This window comes from Chinchilla lanigera, unplaced genomic scaffold (genome assembly GCF_000276665.1).
Source record: "Chinchilla lanigera isolate Chin_1 unplaced genomic scaffold, ChiLan1.0 scaffold00013, whole genome shotgun sequence".
Lineage (NCBI taxonomy): Eukaryota > Metazoa > Chordata > Mammalia > Rodentia > Chinchillidae > Chinchilla > Chinchilla lanigera.
Window position 1 is genome coordinate 18,153,450 of NW_004955414.1, and position 18,604 is coordinate 18,172,053.

The window sequence follows — 18,604 nt, forward strand, 5'->3', positions numbered from 1 at the left end:
CCTTTAACATATGGTCCCATACAGTGTGGAGTTCACACAGTTGAAGAGCAGGTAGCACAGACAGCAGACTGGAGCTGGGCGTGGTGGTGCACGCCCATAACCCCAGCATTCCGGAGGCCCAGGTAGGAGGATCCTTGTTAGTTTGAGACCAGCCTGGGCTACAAAGTGAGCTCAAGGCCAGCCTGAACTGCATAGCGAGACCCTGTCTCAAAACAACAAAAAATAAGTGAATAAGTAAGAAAAGAGAACGGAAGCCCAAAGTACCGAAAAGGCGAGGTCTGTGTGGGTTGCTAATGTGTAAAGAGCCAGGGGCAGAGCAGTGTGCCATGTGCTGCCACCTGTGTGGAAGGTGGGGGCAGACAATGTACTGGCTGGTATTTCAGATAGATCCACAGAAACATAGCACCTGGTCACCCTGGGGTGGGGCAGGGGAGGGAAAAAGCAGGTGGGTGGGAGGGACTCTTTTTATCCTTTTTTTTCTCAAACACATGAACAGATTGTCTATTCAAAATAGTAGATTGAATGAACTGCCTCAGGCTCCAACTCCTTACCTCAGCTGTGAGCAGCCTTTTCACCCTTCACTGGTCTTCCCCTCCCGGGTGAGGATCCCTGAGCTCACCTCAGGGCATCTCTGCCCCAGCCTGGTCACCCCCTGGTATCTTTGGTTAGAACCGCTCTGCATTCCCAGCCTGCACACAGGACCAGGTCCCAATGTAGCTCCCACCAAATGTAGACCACAGGGAAGAATAGGGTGCTGCCCTGGGACCTGAGCGTGGATGGAGCCACTATGTGCTGTCTGCCTTTGGTTTCCTCATTGGTCCCCTCTTGGACATTGCCAGTCTCACAGGAGACAGACAGTACTCCAGGAAGCCCACCCTGTGTCCCCATGCATGCAGAGAGGGGCCTGGTTCCCACCCCTTCTGCAGATCTACTGGGTTCAGGCCATTTCACCATAGGCTGAGCCACCTCAGAGCTGAGCCTCCTTCTTCTGGACAGATGCCTCTCTCAGGGAACTTAGCTCATCCTCCTACCAGATGTCTCTCCAGGCCACTGTCAGTGACCCCCATCTGTCCTCCATCCCCGTAGCCCTTCCTCAGCCAGGAGATGCCACTGTTTTCCCTCTCCTTCTGACTCGCTTTGGGGCTTCCCACGGATTCCCAGCCCAGGCACCAGAACATTATCACTTTTAATCCTCATAACAACTCTCTAATCAGTGCTATCATCTTTTTGGGGGGTGGGTACCAGGAATCGAACTCAGGATCTCACACTTGCCAGGCAAGTGCTCTGCCACTGAGCTATATCCCCGGCCCCTAGTGCTGTCATCATTATCCCCACTTATAGGTGCATGCACTGAGCCACAGACAGGCTAAGAGTCACTCACGATCACATAGCAAACTTGAACCTATACCATCTGGCTCCAGTCTGTCCTAACCATTATATCCAACTGGCTAGGTACAAGATCAAGTCCAAGCCCTCAGGCTGACCCCTGTCACCCTCAGTGATCTGCTCCTTGCTGACCTACCAGGGTCAAATTTCCCTACCCATGTCACACTCTGGCTGCATCATGTCCTGGCCAAAGAAGTTCAGCCTACTGCGTTTTCTCTTATGTTGCTAGTCCTCTGCATCCTATTTTTATGGGGGGCAACTGCTACTCATCTTCTTTTTTTAAAGAATGAGGCTGGTGACAAATGGTGCGCTGGTAGGCTGGTGCCCGAGGTGGCCAAACTCCAGGACCCGGCAGCTTCAGGGCCCAGGTCTCCTCCTGCACATGCTCATTCACGTTCTTTTCACTCTCAACTCTCAGCAAATCCTTCCTGGTTCTAACTTAAAACACCTCACCCCAGAGAAGCCGGGGTGATTCCTGGGCCTCTGGAAAATGTACCAGTGTGACTAAGCTGGGCCAAGAAAGGATATATTTCTGGGAGCACAGCTGGCTGCCAGCACCTCCCTCCTTCAAAGAGCTTTATTCTTTTGGGTGGCAGTGCGCAGGCAGGGTCTTCCACTGCTCTGACAGGTTGTCCTCCTAATCCAGGGGGCCCAGGCCAGCTCCAGAGGTCTTAGATGGGGATATCACCTGCTCACAGAAGCCCATCAATCACAGATGGGGTGCTCCATCAGCCTGTTTCTCTTAAGACCTGGCCCCAGAGTTATCCCTGCCCAGGGCACCATGCTGGCTCCACTTCTGAGCCTGAGGCACTAAAAGGAAGGCCATCCCTGTTTCTCTTTTTGTGTGGGCTCCCTTCTGCCCCCAGTAGGCACTTTCTTTTCTACTATTGGGGATTGAACCCAGAGACTTTGTACTGAGCTACATTCCCAGTCCTTTTCTTTTTTCTCTCTTTCTTTCTTCCTTTCTCTCTCTCTCTCTCTCTCCCCCCCTCTTTCCTCCCTCCCTTCCTTCCTATTTTTTAAATTTTGAGATAGGGTCTCACTAAACTTTTAAGTTGTACAGGCTGGGCTCGAACTTGTGATCCTGGCTCAGCCTCTTAGAATGCTGGGATTACAGGTGTGCCACCATGTCCAGCTTTAGCAGTCATTTTCTGATGTCCTGGCAGCTCCGTGGAGGTACACAGGGAAGATGTGGTCTGGGGGGGCAGACACATGCCACCTTTACTTAAATGAATGAAGTCAGCCAGCTTACAGTGCAGTGTCGAGACGACGCTAAAGAAAAAGGTCCTTTATTTTTAAAAACTCAGAAATTACTGCCCAGAGATTAAATCCAGATATTCAGGCCTGGCCTTCAAGACTCCCCAGGGCCTCATGACCTTTCCTTGGCCCCCTATGACCCCAGTTCTCAGACGGGTTCCCTGGGGCAGGAAGCCCTTCTTATTATTCCTCTAGCCCAGTGCTAACGCTGTACCTACAGACACCAGCAGACCTTGGTGGAACTGAATTTTACAGGTTACCCTGGCTCCTGACTCATCACCTGAAGCTTATGCCAGAGTTAAGCCAGGGCTAATGAGAAAAGTTAGGTGCACCATGCAGTCAGTGCTAAGTCAGTTCACCAGTGACAACAAACACCCTGTCCTCAGATCACACGGTTTTCCCCAGGGGAATTAGGTCTTGCTGCCAGGCACCAAGTGGGCTGAGGCCCTCTCCTGACTTTTCTAGTTCTGGGATCCACTGCCTAGCCCAGTCCCTTGTCAGGTGCTCGGGTGCTTACATCTCCCAGGTGGATGATGAATATTTATGTTACTCATCCAGCTAACATCTATCTACTCCAACTCTGTTGACCTCAAATCTTGCTCTAGGGAAGGTCTGAGGGTTTCCAGGCTGGGTCCTCACTTCTTATCCCTGCACAGATGTTTTTCTGGGCATAGAAGTGTGCTGGGGATTGAAAAGGAGTATGAGTGTACGTGTGCATGAGTGTGTATGTGCATGTGTCTGCATGTTGTGTGCCTCTGGATCTGCCCACACTGGCATGGGTGAGGACTACAGTCAACTTACCCCTGTGTGTGGGAAGTGTTGGTTTCAGTGTGTGTCCGCCCTCTGGCCAGTGGGCTCGAGTGGGGCTCCTCTCTGTATCTGCAACCCTGAGCACAGGGGCCAACACTTCCCACAGCTCAGGCCTGACCACACAGAAGGTAGCCTGATGCCTGAGTGAGGGGGACAGAGTGCTGCCTGGGCACTCACGGGACAGGGCTCAGGGTGAGGGGCCCAGAGGGAGATAGGGCAGGAGGCTGAGAATGGGGGAGTCGGCCAGGGCTGGCTGTGGGTCTGGGTTTCTCTGGACTCTTTGTCCAAATATGGAAGGTTTTTTTTGTCTCCATTTGAGTCACGCCGGCCATGGCCCAAGAGATCTGCTTTCCAGATACTGCAGGTGGGAGTGCGCCAGCAACGCTGGGCCTGCCCCCGCTTCTCCTGCCCTGGCCCATCTCAGCACCTTCCCAGCCTCACGGGCCAGAGCTCTTTCCACCAGCAGGGAGTCCAGTCCCACCTCATATGCTCTCCAGCACCAAGAGAAGGGCCCCTGGGGCCATGAAGGCAGGGGACACTCTTCCCTCTGCTGACCTGTTACCTCCTCTTCCTGCCCTAAGGTCACCCCTCCAATATAATGGAGTCATTCAATTCATTATTTACTGTGCTACAACTATGTGCTAGTTTCTAGGGCTAGGACCATGGACTGTGAATCCTGTGAGATCACCACGTTTCCTCCTGTGCCCAACTTGACGATGGTGTCCACCCCAAGCAGTCCTGAAAGCCAGGAACCTCAGTCATAGTCATGGGTGCTGGAGCCAGGCCAACTGGTTGACCTCCAGCCCTGCCACTCACTGAACTTCTCTAACCCGTGCTTCACAGAACTGTGGTTCACATGGGTGACAGGATCTCCCCATAGGGTTGTTGTAAGGCTTGAGTGAGTTAATACATGTGAAGCGCTCAGACCTGTGCCCAGCCCCAGAATTCCTTTATGAGCTTTGCTGCCATTCCTTATGACAATCCACCCCTTGATCTGTAGACCTTGCCTCTGAAGGTTCTCTCCCAGCTTCCTCCCTGATCTCTCTGCATTAGGTAAAATTACTCCACCAGCCTTGGAGTGAGGCCAGCCTGGGTTCAAACACCACCTTTCTACTGGGCTCAGAGACCTGAGCTACGTACCTCACCCTCTCTGGGCCTCAGTGTCTAGTTCCTTTTTGCCTACATTGGTACTAACTTGTGATAGGATCCTTTGCCCATGTGCCAGGGTTCACCTGCCTGGTCCCCAAGGCAGAGCCAACATGGGGCTAGTGTGGGTAGCAGGGGGGAGCTCAGAGTACCTCTTAGGGCAGAGTAGTCCCTGGGCAGGGCTCAGTTCTCCTTTTCCTGCCTCTCCCACAGTATTTATTTGGTAAATGTGTATCAAAGCTCCACAGAGTACCTGTAACAGGAGGATTTGGTATGGGGGGGGAGGGGACACCTGTCCTGAAACAAGCATTGGGTCCCACAGAGACCTGGGGGCTCCACTCAAATGTCCACACCCAGAGACTTTGATGTGGGTTCCCACTAACCAGAGTGGAAATGCACTAGCTGTGTATCCTGGGGCGGGGGCAGTTCCTGACACCTGGGCTGGGAATCCAGGAAACACAGCCCTATACAGACCCCTTCCAAAGGCCTGTTCCTGGCCAGGAGCTTCTATGGAGGGAGGCAGGGAGGCAGAGCGTCAGAGAGACTCAGTGCACATGACCCAGGAAGGAGAGCAGGGCCAAGGACAGAGGCGGAAAAAGAAGAAAGCAAGAAGAAGCAGCCCTGGCGTGAGTGAGAAGAAAGAAGTAGGTGCTCAGAGGACAGAGGAGATGCTGGCCCAGGTGATGAGGTGGGGCAGGCAGGGATTAGCCACCATATCACCTTCTCTTCCCCCACCTTTCCCCCTCCTCCTTCTCTGTCTCCTCCTCCTCCCTCTCCAGCCTTGGGGCCGGGCCCCAGACTATTTTTAGCTGGAGCTGAATTTAGCCATTCCCTCGGAAATTCCTTACCCGCCCCAGGCAACGCCCTGCTGGCCTTCGGGAGAAGCCTGGCAGTGACTGGTCCAGCAAAAGGGGGGGGGGGCCCTGGCACAACAAGGAGCCTACAGAGTTCTTGGACACCTAAAGGGGAAACTGAGGCTCAGGTCAGCCCCCGCCCCAAGAGAAGTTGCTCCTCTCTCTCCAGTCCTTGCCCTTCTCCTCTTCAAGAAGGCCTCCAGGGCCACAGGGCCACAGCACAGCCCTGGTCTCAAGGGCCCAGGAAGCAACTCTCTTTGCCTCTGACCTTAGGACCTGTCGTGGGAACAGTGAGCAAGGCTACCTGCAGTCACTCCATCCCAGCTCCCAATCACCTGTTATCCTGGAGCCCACTTCACAGATGGGGAAAGCGAGGCAGAGTAACTTGTCTTAAGTCAGTGGCAGCAAGGCAGCACAGCCTGACTTTTCCCTCCCTCCAATGCTCCCTGTATCACGCCTCTCACAGAAGGTCCACTGAGGATGGTGCGTGGAGCTTGGCTGTTTCCTGGGGTTCCCTCATGAGGCAAGGTCCACAGGGCATCTGCTTCCCTGAGTTCAGGCTTTCACCTTCCTGTAGCCCAGCCTGACTATCCATCACTGCGCAGATGATGCCTTCTAGCAGGCAAATCAGCTCCTCACGCTCCATGACTGCCCACACAATTCAGCCCAACACAGAGGCCTTCAGCTTGGCTCCCGCACACAGCCTCTGTCCATGTGCTCTGGCCAAGCTGAGACCTCCCTGTCCTCCTGGCAGCTTCCCTCTGCTGCCCCGGCTCAGAATGATGCCCTCAGATGCCTGGTGAACCATGTCACTACTCTGAAGAACTCTCAGTAGCCTCCTCTAACCAGCAGTCCAAGTGTAGGGCTGGAGCAACCATGAGGAGCAGAGCAGAGATTTCTGGGTCTGGCCCACTGTCGTGGGGTCTTGGAAGACCTTTCCCCCGGCTGGGCCTTGGCTTTCCATCCTAATAATGCAGAGGTGAGAGGTGGTTAGAGTATGTGGCTGGTGTTTAAGGGTCTGTTTAGGTGGACTATCCTGGCACTCAAGGCCCTGGTCTGCCTCTTCTTCCTCTTGCCCTCCTGGCCTGCCAAGAGGTTTGACATGTCACCGCCAGGCCAAGCTAAGACACAGGGAGAGACTGAGACAGCTGAAGAGAAACAAGGAGCAAAACCTCAGTGATACAGGCAGCCACGAACGATGTAGTTGGCAAGGCTTTTAAGGGGGGAGGGGTCCCTTCCCATCCTTCCACCCCTTTCCTTTCACATCTGCTCCTTAACCTCCAGTGCCCTGTCCTGGGAAAGCACTGAATGTTTGTCCAGGGGGTGAGGAGTGGGGTCTTAGCAGTCCCAGAGGACGGCTGTGGGGCTGGCTGGCAGCCAGGAGTGCAGCCTCCTTCCCTCCTACTCTGAAGTGCTGCAAGAAGCAGGGCCTGCTCACCCTCTGGGAACCAATAAACAGGAAACAGTTACCAGCCTTGCACTGCCCCTCAGCCGAGCCCCCATCACAGCCCCCACTGCTCTACCTCTGGCTCAAGACCTGCCTCGCCTCAACCCAGCCCCAAGATCTCAGGACAAAGGACAACAGAACCAAGAAAGTAACGATCTCAAAATCATGAGCAAAATCAAGCTAAGGAGTCTGGACTCTTGGAAAAGAATTCAGAATCCTTGTTTTGAAATCAAAGGATACTAGACTTAGAGGGACAATCTCAAAAACACACACTATGTGGCCACATAGTGGGTGCTTTCTAGGCCCAGGGTTCTGGGCTGAAAGTGCCATAAAAATGACCTCTTTGTTCTTATAATAAGTAACTTCTTCATGTCCCCATTTTACAGAGCAGGGAACTGAGGTTCAGAGCTGAGGCCCAATGACATATTATTTATCATCCAGCAAGGGAGTCAGATTTTGGCCTGCCGAGCACACAGACTCTCTGACTCTCTGCTGCAGAGGGGCTCTAAAAGCCCAGAATGGGAAGCAGAGGGTCTGAACCCCATCTCCCTGGCTTGGGGCCTTGCCTTTGCTCTGTTCTACCTCCCGACCTGGGTGGAGACATCCCACACAAGCCCTAGGTTGGGGCTGGTGGTCACACAAGTAGGAGGGAGACAGGAACAGCTCCCTATTACTTGGTCCCTCTCTCTCCTCCCCATTCCCAAAGGCGCAGGCCACTGAGACATAAGCCCTGCCTAGGTAGAGCCAGGACCCTAACTGCCCTCCTCTCTACAGCTTCGTCTTCTGTTTCATGGCTGGAAGAAGGTGAGACTCTGAACATCTCAGTCATGAGGAGAGGAATTAATAATTTCTTGAACACTTCCTATGTGTCAAACCCTCTTGATATGATTTCATTTAATCCTAACAATAATCCTTTATGAAGAGAAACTGTCCCCATTTTGCAGATTCAGGAGAGTCTATAAGGGCTTGTCCTGGAGGACGGGAAACTGCTTTCCACGTTCACCTTGGCTAGGATGGCCCAGCAAAGAGATGACTTCTACCATGTGTAGTGGTGCATGCTTGCAATCCCAGCACTCTGGAAGGCTGAGGCAGAAGGACTGCAAAGTTCAAGCCCAGCCTGATAACTTAAATAAAAATAACAAAATAAAAATAACAAAAAGAGCTGGAGGTGTAGCTCAGTGCAAAGGCCCAGGTTCAATCCCCAGTACAGGGGTGGGGGGTGGGGGGAACACATGACATCTTCCCCCTCCCTAGGCCCCCACTTTCCCTGTTTACCCTGGCTCTGAGTCGTCCTGCTAATCGTCCCCCGTGGGAATGTGCAGTTGGCACTGGGCCATCCCCCTCTAGGAGCCAGCCTCTCCCCAACAGACCCACTGGCATTTGTTCTTGCTCCATTGTCTCTCTCTGGGCTTCACCCACCTCAGGGGGCTAGACCTTTGCTAAAATTCCTAGCAAGCAGAGATGGTGTCCAACTTTTCCCTGTTCGTCCCTACTGGTCATCAAGGAACTCAATGGTTGACTGCTAAATAAACGAATGACAAAGGAATATGGAAAGAAACAAAGGCAGGATAAGTGCAGCAGGCCCAGGACCAGCGCATACTGGGGATTCTGGATCTCAGAAGGTAAGAGCTGGTCCCAGGTATAGTCAGTTCCAGAATAATAGTTCCCTAAAATATGTGTCCCAACCCTCACAACTTTTGAATATGTCATCTTACATGGCAAAAAAAGACTTTCCAGATGTTACTGAGGAGCTTCGATTATCCAGGTGAGCACAGTGTAATCACAAGGGTACTTTAGGAGGCAGGAGGGTCCGAGTAAGAGAGGGATGAAGACGTTATCCAGTGGTGGCAAGTGCCACAGCGGGCTATCTGTATCACCAAAAACTAAAAGTTTCACCACCATGGCTACGCAGCTGGCTTTGAAAATAGGAGAAGGGGCCACAAACCAGGGAGTGCCACCAGCCACCAGGAGCTGGAAAAGGCAAAGGGGCTGATTTTCCCCTCCAGAAGGGGATCTTGCTTTTAGCCCAGCGAAATCCATTTCAGACTTCTGACCTCAAGAACCTTAAACAAGCAATCTGTGTTGTTTTAAGCCACTGAAGGGCCAGGGATGTAGCTCAGCGGCATAAGTGCCTGCCTGGCAAGCGCAAGGTCCTGAGTTTAATTCCCGGTACCAAAAAAAACAAAAGCAAAAGCAAAAAACAAAGCCACTAAAGTACAACAATTTGTTATGGCAGCAATAGGAAGCTAATATCCTACCCATCAGCAGCCCCAGCCTCTGAAGTCAGCCCACATCTTTCCCTCCTCAGGTGCCCTCTTCACCCTTCCCCACCCTCTCCCTGCCCAGGGGAGGGGTTTAGAGCCTGGTGACTCCTCTGGAGATAAAGCAGGTTCCATTTGAATGTCTCATGCACAGCAGCATCACCACTCTGGGGACAGGATCTCAGAGTGAGCACCACAGGGGGCGACAAGTGTAAGCAAAGACCCTGTGTGTGGGGGTGGAAGGGAAGCGCCCTGGAGCAGCACCACTCGGAAAGGGCATCAGTAGCCTAAGGCCCATCCTGCCAACTACTTTCGCCTGCAAGCGGAGATTCTGCTCTGGACAGCTGTTGCCCTCCCAGCGGCTCTGGGAGGTGGTTTAATTCTGCGGCCAGAGAGCCTGGCGGGCTCTGTGGCTCTAAGAACAGAAAGGACTCATTCTTGGCCTCACAGCAGAAAGCTGGTGAACCAGGCTGGATCCCAGGTCTCCTGATTCCCTGTGTGGCTCTCCATGTGCTCTACCAGGCTGTCCCTAGTGAACCCCACAGCTCCTGGAGGGAGGTCCAGGAAGCCCCTTTGAGGGCTCAGATAGCCTGGCTGTGACCCCAGGTCCCTGCATATCATGGGCTTGGGCTCACTCACTCCTCACAGCCCAGCAACCTGCACTTTCTTTTTGTCTGTTCTCTACCTGGAATGTCCCAGAGGCCCCAAGGGCTGAGAAGTGCAGGGGTGTGTGTGGGAGGGTCGTCTCCCATCCATCGGCTCCAACAGGCTCCTGCTTCCCAGGGGACCTGGGGCCCCCATTTCAGAGTCTGCCAACAAGGCACCAGGCTGCCCGGGCACGTTTCCCAGTAAGTGCGCCAGGGCTTTGAGCCTTTCTGGGAATCATGGGCTCCCCTGTCCCCCGCCCTGCCACCACCACCTCTGCCAACTCTGCCTAGTGGGAACTCTGTGGGGCCATGGCCGGGGAATGAGGACTCCCCGGACCAGAGCTCATATGTGTGTCTGGCTTAATGGACAAACCTCTGCGGGGGTGGCCAGTGCAGCCTACAGCCTCAGTCAACTCTAGGGGCTTCTCCCTTCCTATCCTAAGTGACCTCTCACACACTACCCAGCCATGGAAGTGGCAGTAGCTCTGTTTACCTTGAGGGCTGAGGATCTGGGCCCTTCACAGCCCTCTGGGATATAGTAGAAACCCATTACCCTTGGCCAAGAATAGTCTTGCATGCCTGTAATCTGAGCACTCTGGAAGGCTGAGGCAGGAGGATTGCAAGTTTGAGCTCAGCCTGGACAATTTACTGACTCAATACAACCTTGTCTCAAAATAAAAATAATAAAAGTGGCTGGGTATAGCTCAGTCCAAAGGCTCTAGGTTCAATTCCTAGTACAGTCAAAAAGGAAAAAAGAGGAAAAAACCCAAAAAACCCCAAGAAACCCATCATCCCACCCCAGCCCACGCCAGCATGCCCAGATTACTCCTGTGACCTCCTGACTGGCCTCGAGGATTCCACTCTGGGATTTAGAGTCCACCCTCACATAACAGCCCAGCTTAGGTCACTGTTCTGCTTCCAACAGTGCCTGCCTCCCTCCTTTCAAGTAGATGCAAAGTCCTCACACCGGCCCTGGAGCTCCCCCACGCCCCGGCCCACCTCTAGCCTCACTTATCTCTGTGACCTCTGATCTCCACTGCTCAGCTCCATGTATACTACCCTTAAGTTTGTTCCCCAAACATCTCAGGGCCTTTGCACTTGCTGTTCTCTGTTCACAATGCTCCACCCCAAGTTACCTGACTTGTTTCCTCACTTCCATAGGCTTCTGCTCAGGCAATACCTCCTCGGACAGGCCTTTCCAGATCCCTGGATCCAAATTCCAGTACCCTGTCCTGTCATTCTCAACTCTTTTATCCTGCTTAGTTTTTCTCTCCAGCCCTTTCCAGCTCCCACATTCATAGCCTCTCAATTTCCAAGCTGATGTCCTCACTAGTCCAGAAGCTCCAGGGGGACAAATTCTGTTGCTGCATCCCTAGGCATAGAAGAGTGCCTCACCTGTATAGTACATAAGTATTTGTTCAATGGATGAATGCAGTTCGCATTTCTCTATCTAAGGCCACCCAAGTCTCTGAAACAAACATACCACACACAACCTGCCCTGTTCTTTCCCACTGCTAGACTGTGCTGGCCTCCTAAAGCCCCATCCTCTATTCAAAGTTTCAAAGCCAAGCCCAGGAAGAGCCTACAGCAGGAGGTCTCCTCTGCCAGTCCCCAGGCTAACATCCTAAGCTCCACCAGACTGCTTCTAGATTCTAAACTCGGAGCGCCTCAGCTCCCAGGTGGCCTGGGGGTGTCTCCAGCCCAAAGCTGTGCAGCCAGAGATCACAGATGGGAGGGAAGAAAGCAGGAGGGGCAAGTCCCTACCCTGAGGAGCGGGGGCCTGGGACAGGATTAGTAGCAGCCTCCCAAACCCAGCTGGTTCCTGAAATGAGGGGCTGGAAAATGTCACACTCAACTCCGGTCCATCCCCCAACCCTTCCCTGCGAGATGGACTCATTCCTGGAGAGCACTCCTCCCAACACCCCTGAGCCCTTGGGAAGGAGGGGGACAGGGACTAAATAAAGGAAAGGGACAGCCTTTCTGCCCATCCACCTCCATTTCATCCTCCTGCTGGGTGACAAGACATTTAATTATAGATATCTGGTACTGCTTAGGATTCCAAATGTCCTAATTGCCTCATCCTCTCCCAGCAGAACCAGTTTCCATGGAAAAATCAAAGCAAAGAGCCAAGGAGGGGAAGGAGAGAACCCCCGCCCCCGCAGGCCCCTGCCAAAGGGGCAAAAAGAGACAAAGGTGATGGGAAGAGCTGCACCGGGGGCATCCCTGGAAGGCAGGGAGCTGGCTGGGCAAGCCAGCCAGGGCAGGCATGGGGTGGGCGGCATGTCTACTGGTGGGGAGAGCACAGAACAAAGCTACGGTTTTGGTGCTCAAGACTGGCTCTGCTGACCTGTGCTATGTGACATTAGGCCCGGCCTTCTCCCTTTCTGGGTCTCGGAGTTCGTCCCTCTTCACCCCAACGTCCTGGTGAATTAAATAACCATGAGGACAGTGTTGAGGATTTTGGAGATATGCAAGGATGCCCTCAAATTCCCTGACTCATGCCCCTTCTCAATCCCAACGAGGAACAGGGACCTTTTGGATCCCTTCACTATAGGACACTGATATGTTAGAATTCTCAAGCCGAATTAGACACCACAAAATACACAAGCTTTCACAGTCGAAGATGAAACAGGCTGCAGTAGGCATTTAATAACAGTACCACTGTTCCATACGCTGAGGTTCCATGAGTTCATCCATCTATGATTCTGGGAGATAAGTCACTTCCAATTCTGAGCTACAGATGTTATGTGTCAACTGGTATCAGATACCTGAGGGCAGAAGTGGACTACAGAACTCTGCTCTAAAGCCAGGGTGGTAGAAGTCTGCCATGAAAGGTCACAGCCAAGCTACTATGGACCTAAGTGGAGGAAAGCAGGAGGGTGGGAGGGACAGGCAGAGAGGGCCAGACTGCATATCTGCAAGGTTAGTTCATAGATTAGGAGCCTCAGGAGCTGCCCTCATTCACTGTGGTCCTGTCTTCATAGCCATTGCAGGGCTGCCTTTCTCTCCCCTCCACATCTCAGGCTCCTCCTCTTTCCCTGGACCATCCTGTAGGTTGAGTTCTTCCTCCACAGCCTCAGCAACTAGGTGGTCTACCTTCCCACTGTACAGATGGGAAAGCTGAGGCCCAGAGACGAGCGAGTCAGAGGCTGAGCTGAGCCCAGTATTCATGTCTCCAGAAACAGGACCACACCACACTGAGGGTGCCTATGGGCTCTGGGCTGGGAGAGACTCTCCATAGCTTGAGTCTGGGGTCTCCTCTGTCCCCAGGTTGTCTTGTAGCCCCTGGCTGGGTTCACACTGGCTTCTGCCCCATAAGGAAAGTATGGCAGCTCTTCTTGTTCCTTATTCTAGAGCCCACACTACACCATTTCTACCCCCAGGACTAGGAACGTGACTGGAGCCCCAGGCCCCAGACAAGGGAACACTGTCTCCTCAAGGGAGGCTAACAGGAAGGAATGGACAGCTGCTCCCTATCTTCTGGAGCCAGAAGAAAGAGGACAGGAGGAGGGAGTCAGGCTAGCAGATGGAAGAGCTTTCAGGCTTTGTGAGGGGGTAGGGAACCAGGGGATGGTGACTGTCTTCTGACACTGAGCCTAGATCAGTCCACCAGCTTACACGGAGGCCTGTGCCAGTGGGGGTAGGAGGGACAGAGGAACAGCCAAATGTAGTTACTGAGAAGCAGCGAGGGCAGTGGCCTCTGGCTTTAACTCTCTCCTGTCCCCAGGGACAGAATGATCATACCTCCCACTCACCTACAAGAGCCTGCTAGACTGGGCATGGTGACACACGCCTGTAATCTCAGCAGTCAGGAGGCTGAGGCAGGGGGACTGCTGTGAGTCAGAGGTCAGCCTGGGCTACATAAGCAAGTTCAAAGTCAGCCTGCACTACATAGTGAGACCTTGTCTCAAAAAAAAAAAAAAACCCAAAGACAAAAACAAAGAAACCCAAGAGCCTGCCAGGCAGGGACCTTGCCCCCATTTTACAGAAGGGGAAAGTGAAGCAAAGAGCAGAGATATAACAGACTCCTTACAGGAATCTGCAGCTGAAACTCCCAACTCTGCTCTTCTAATTATAGACTCACCCAGTTCTCTCCCCTAGGAGGCAAGAGGGGACATCAAACCTGGGCTGGAAAAGTGAGAGGACTGGAGCTAGCAGGCAAACGCTTGGTGGTCAGCAGAAGCCTCCACTGATGGCAGGGAGAAGACTCTGTTACAGCAGATCTGTCCCAGCTCAGCCCCTCAAGGTGGGGGAGAGCAGAGGGAGGAATGTGAAGTAGGTCAGTAGACAGTTCTGCAAAAACTCCCCCCCTATGTGGGCTCAATGCTTCCTCCTAGGAGTATCCCCATCCACCCAGACGCCCTGAGTCTCCTGGTACGCCCCTGTCCTCTCCCTCAGCTGAGCTCAGGGCTGCCAGAGGAGATCAAAAGATAGGAAAGGAGCTGGGAAGGGGACTCCTGGCAGGAGCTGCCCATGCGCCCCCGCCATCTTCCAAAGACAGAACTGGCACTGGTGTAGGGCCATGTAAGCTTCTCTCAGAAGGACAAACACGCCCTACATTCCCTTACTCCCCTCTCCAACCTGCTGACTCTGGCTTTAGCCTCCACGAGGAGAAGCAGAGCAGGACTAGGGCAAGACAGAGCTGAAGAGAGTGAAACAAAGGGAAAGGGAGCCGAGAGGGCCGTGAGAGGAGCATGAGAGCTGAGCGCTGGGAATGGGAGTGACCAAACTAGTCCACGGTTTAGGGTTTCCAGGCTTCTCACAGTCAGCCACACAGTGGGAGGAGAGAGGCAGTTAGAATAACCCCAGGTAATCCCTGAGCTCGGCCCAGAATCCAAGGGCCTCACATCCCATTTCCAAGCCAGGGCACAGGCATCTAGAGTCAACTGGAACCCACCACCCAAAACCCAGGCACAGGTGAAGCCAGAAGACAGAAGTGGGGAGGGCCCCTGTACAATAAGGGGACATCTCTGAGTCACCGGGAAAGGCGTATGCTAGGGAGTAGATGCAAGCAGGCAAGACAGGGGACCAGGGCCCCTGTCCAGAACCATGGAGGCCAGAGACCCTGACTGGTGGCTGCAACCTCTCCCAACCTCTGTGGAGGGTCCTTGCTGCTCTGCCTCAGCAGGAGCCCCGCTGCCTCCCCGCTTCTCAGCAGTTCCCATCTAGAAGCTCCTCTAATTGAAGAAGCAGGCTCTGTCAGAACTCAGGCCCCCAGAGTGCCCCGTTCAGGTGCAAAGACTTGCCCAACATCTGTGCAGGAGCAGCTGGAAGGAAACACAGGCACTATCTTGTCCGTATCCCTCCCAATCCTATCTTACAAAGGGGGTGGGGTGGGGTCTAAATCACAAGAAAGGCCAAAGTCACACAGTGGGATGGGGCTGGGGTTAGAATCCTGGAAACCGCCACCCCACTGCTCCGTAAAGGCTTTGGATCTCCCCAACTCTCCCAGCCAGGAGCACGCTGACATTCTGACCTGCCACAGGAAACCACTTGAGGAAGGGCAAACACAGGCCAGTGCTGGCCCCTGTGCCCAAACTCCTACAAGGGGCCTGGCCAACAGTTGGGCAGCCAGGCACAGAGAAAGGACTAAGCCTGTGCTGTGCACCATCACACTCAGACCTCTGTGTGTTCACAGCAAAGAACCACACTGGGGTCTCACAAAGACAGCCCTGGAAAACATCCAAAAAATTCACTAAGAACCTGTGTAATCATTACAAGAACACCTTGGAGCAGAGAAGAACCTTTGACATTAGCACCAGCAGAAGCCTGAAGCCTCTTCAGGGTCTGAGTGTAACTGGAGCCTTGTGTCATTAACACTTAGAACTGCCTGGACACCTCAGGACCAGATAAACACCCCAGGGCCTGGGTCCTTGAGAAGTGAGTATCTGCCTGAAAGTTACTACCCAAGTCAGTGCTGATGGCCTCCTTTCAGCCCCAACCAAAGGTCTCCCCTAGAAGAGGACTCACCACCTGTGGCTTGCGGCAACACTTGCTGGCAGGGGCAGGCTCATCGGCAGCCCGGGTGGCCTCATGAGGCCTGGCCTCGGCAGAAGGTGGTGCAACAGGAGTCAAGCAGGGCAGGTCCACAGGCCCGGGGGCAGGGACCTCACCTGAGTGGAGAGTTAGCATGTACTGCTTGGTGACATCCTCAAGTGATGGTGCCTGCAGCGTGGGGTGCGCTTGGACAGGGAGGCCCGCAGGCTCCGGCACAGCCACTCGGGTGCCCACAGAGGTCCGGGTCTCAGGCACTACGATAGGTGTGAAGGTGGCAGGCACACTGGCATGGCGAACATGTTTGGAGGAGGGCCGGGCCCGACCCAGGCTACCAGTCTGGTCCTGATCTCTCTCTTCTCTCCGGATCTCCTGGTGACTGCTCCGGGCCGGGCGCTTCTTGGAACCTCGTCGGATGAGCCGAGGAGAGAGAACATCTGCCAGCTTGGGGTCAAGGTGGAAGTCATGGCGAGCAGTAGAGGACTCAGGCTGGGCCTCAGGTAGAGCCCTCTCAGACTGTGCCCGGCTCCTGACAGGACCAGGGTCCTCTGGCTCTGCCCGCTGCTCTGCGAGGATAGGCTCACTGCTAGACGGAGGCAGCATGGGTTCGACTTCCCTGATGGGCTCCCCTCCAGGACCCTCAAATCCAGGCTCAGCCAGCTCCCCACGACGACTGGGATCACTCAGAGATTTCTTCTTGGGGGCTTTGCCAGCAACTCTGTCTTCCCCCACACGCCCCAAAGCACCGGGCCCCTGAACAATGCTCTGAATGACCTCCTGATATCCCTTGCTCTCCTCACTGCCTACAGACCAGTCACTGTGGCCACTGGTCAAGCCTTCATCCACAGCTGGGGTCACTGGAAGCCCTGCTTTGGCACTCAGTGAACCCAGGAGGTTGCTGTCCATGGAGAACCCCGAGGGCTCCTCAGAGGTGGCAGCGCGGTGGCGCTGTGGAATTGGGTCACTCAGGGACCTGTAAGCCTCACTTGCCTCCCCATTGCTCAGTTCGGTCCCACCAGGGCCTGAAGGTGGTACTTTGCGTCTTCTCCGAAGAGCACCTGGTGTGGCAGGGGTCTCAGGGGACATGAGGGCCCACCCACCCAGACTGTCCTCGGCCCCAGGGACATGGTGGTTTATCTGGGCTGAGGATGAAGAAAGCGGTCTCCACACCCTTGCTGTGCCCAGGCTGGAAAAGGCCGCACCAGGAGGCTCAGGGTCTGCCCCAATGCCCTCATCTGTCAGACTGGATTCGGGGCCTGAGAGCTCCTCCTGGGATCGCTGCCCTGTGGTCATGTCCTCTGCCCAGTCAGGGCTTCTAGGAGGGACATCACTGCCATCATCCTGCTGGGCACCCATGCGCTGGATCTTCTCAAAAACCTGACGAGCCTCCTGTACGTACTGATCCTGGACCACAAGTGGCAGTGGATCCTCCTCAGCACCAAGGCCTGCCAGCAGGAGCTCAGAGGAGCTGGGCTTCAGGGCACTAGCGTGGGGTAGCCGCCGGGCCACTGGCTTCTCAGAGCAGGTAAACGACTTGGCCCTCCTCAGGGTGGCTGTCAAGTCCTTGAGCGTAGGGCGGGTACCAGGTGATGCTGGGGCTTGGGCAGGCACGGGTTCAAGCTGCTCTACTAGACCACCTGCTGACTTTGCGTCCCTGCCATCTAGGGGGCTGCTTCCAGGTCCCAAACTGGGCTTTCTTACTCTCAGCTCTGAAAGATCCGAACGCAGAAAACTGAGAAGTGTCAGAGTCTCTGAGGCGATATCTGGATTTGACAGGGACTTTCGCTGCCTACTCTTGTCCAGCTCCAACCCTCCATCCCTTAAGTCCCTACTGATGCCAGTAGGTCCCTTGGTTCGGGTTCGAGCCTGGGGCCGTAGGAGACCTTCCCCGGCTCCAAAGCTAGGGGAGCGGTACACTCCCCAGCTCCCAGAACCCCGGCTAGACCACAGGTCGTCGTCCTTGAGGGTCTCAGTGCTGGAATAGCGGCTACTGCCGCGAGAGCCCCCAGGGCTGGCCAGGTATGCGGGAAAGCTCACCTTGGCTACTCGGAAAGCTCCTCCCACAGCGTCGGACATCGGCCTTATGCCCTCCTGGGGACCTGAGACACAGGGCTGCAGGCCACTACCCCACTCCCGTGCACCGCCTTCGCTAAAGGCTCTTGGAGAGGTTGGAGGTTCAGGACTCCTAACACCCCCCGCTGAGTCCATGCTGCCCAAATTTAACCCATCACTGTCCAGCCGGCAGTCCTGATCCAAAAGGGCGCTTCTAGGCCTGTGCCCCGGCCTCCCACTCCAGTGGCGACCACCCTCACCGTCTCGGTCCTCGTCACTGCCCGAGGAGCGGCCGCCCTGGTAGGCCGGACTCTGCGCCCCTGGCTGTGGCGGCGGGACCTCCTCTTCCTCCTCGCTGGAGCTGGCAGCCCGGCTTCGGCTGACAGGATAGGAGGAGGCCACGGAGGAGGAGGAGCAGGAGGCCCGGGCCCCGGCCTGCGGTTGGGAGAAGCTATGCCAAGAATGTAAACCATCCGCTGGACGCTGTGCTCGCTCCAGTAGCTGCTGCCGCCGCCTTCCCTCGATCCCCGGACCGGGCACCGGCCGCGGCGCCGCACGCAGGCCCGCGAGCGGGAAGCACGTCCGAGGAGGTGGCGTCGGGGGCTGCCGGGGCTCCCGAGTCGGGGGCTCCCACGCGGCGCCGTCGGGGCTGGGCGTCCCCGACGCTTCAGAGTCTGCGCTGGGCCGCCTGGACCCGGGGCCGCCAAAGAGCTTGCGCATCTCGGTGACGCTGGGCCAGGCCCCGCGCGC

General features: G+C 55.0%; 1 protein-coding gene across 1 annotated transcript in view; it reads right to left on the reverse strand.

Moving 5' to 3' along the window:
- Arhgef17 (Rho guanine nucleotide exchange factor (GEF) 17) overlaps window positions 1–18,604 on the reverse strand; it is a gene marked incomplete in the record, with an annotated part of 71,999 nt that overhangs the window by 52,543 nt on the left and 852 nt on the right. Inside the window, 1 exon segment of the mRNA XM_013511810.1 lies at window positions 15,779–18,604. Coding sequence (XP_013367264.1) covers window positions 15,779–18,604 — 2,826 coding nt within the window.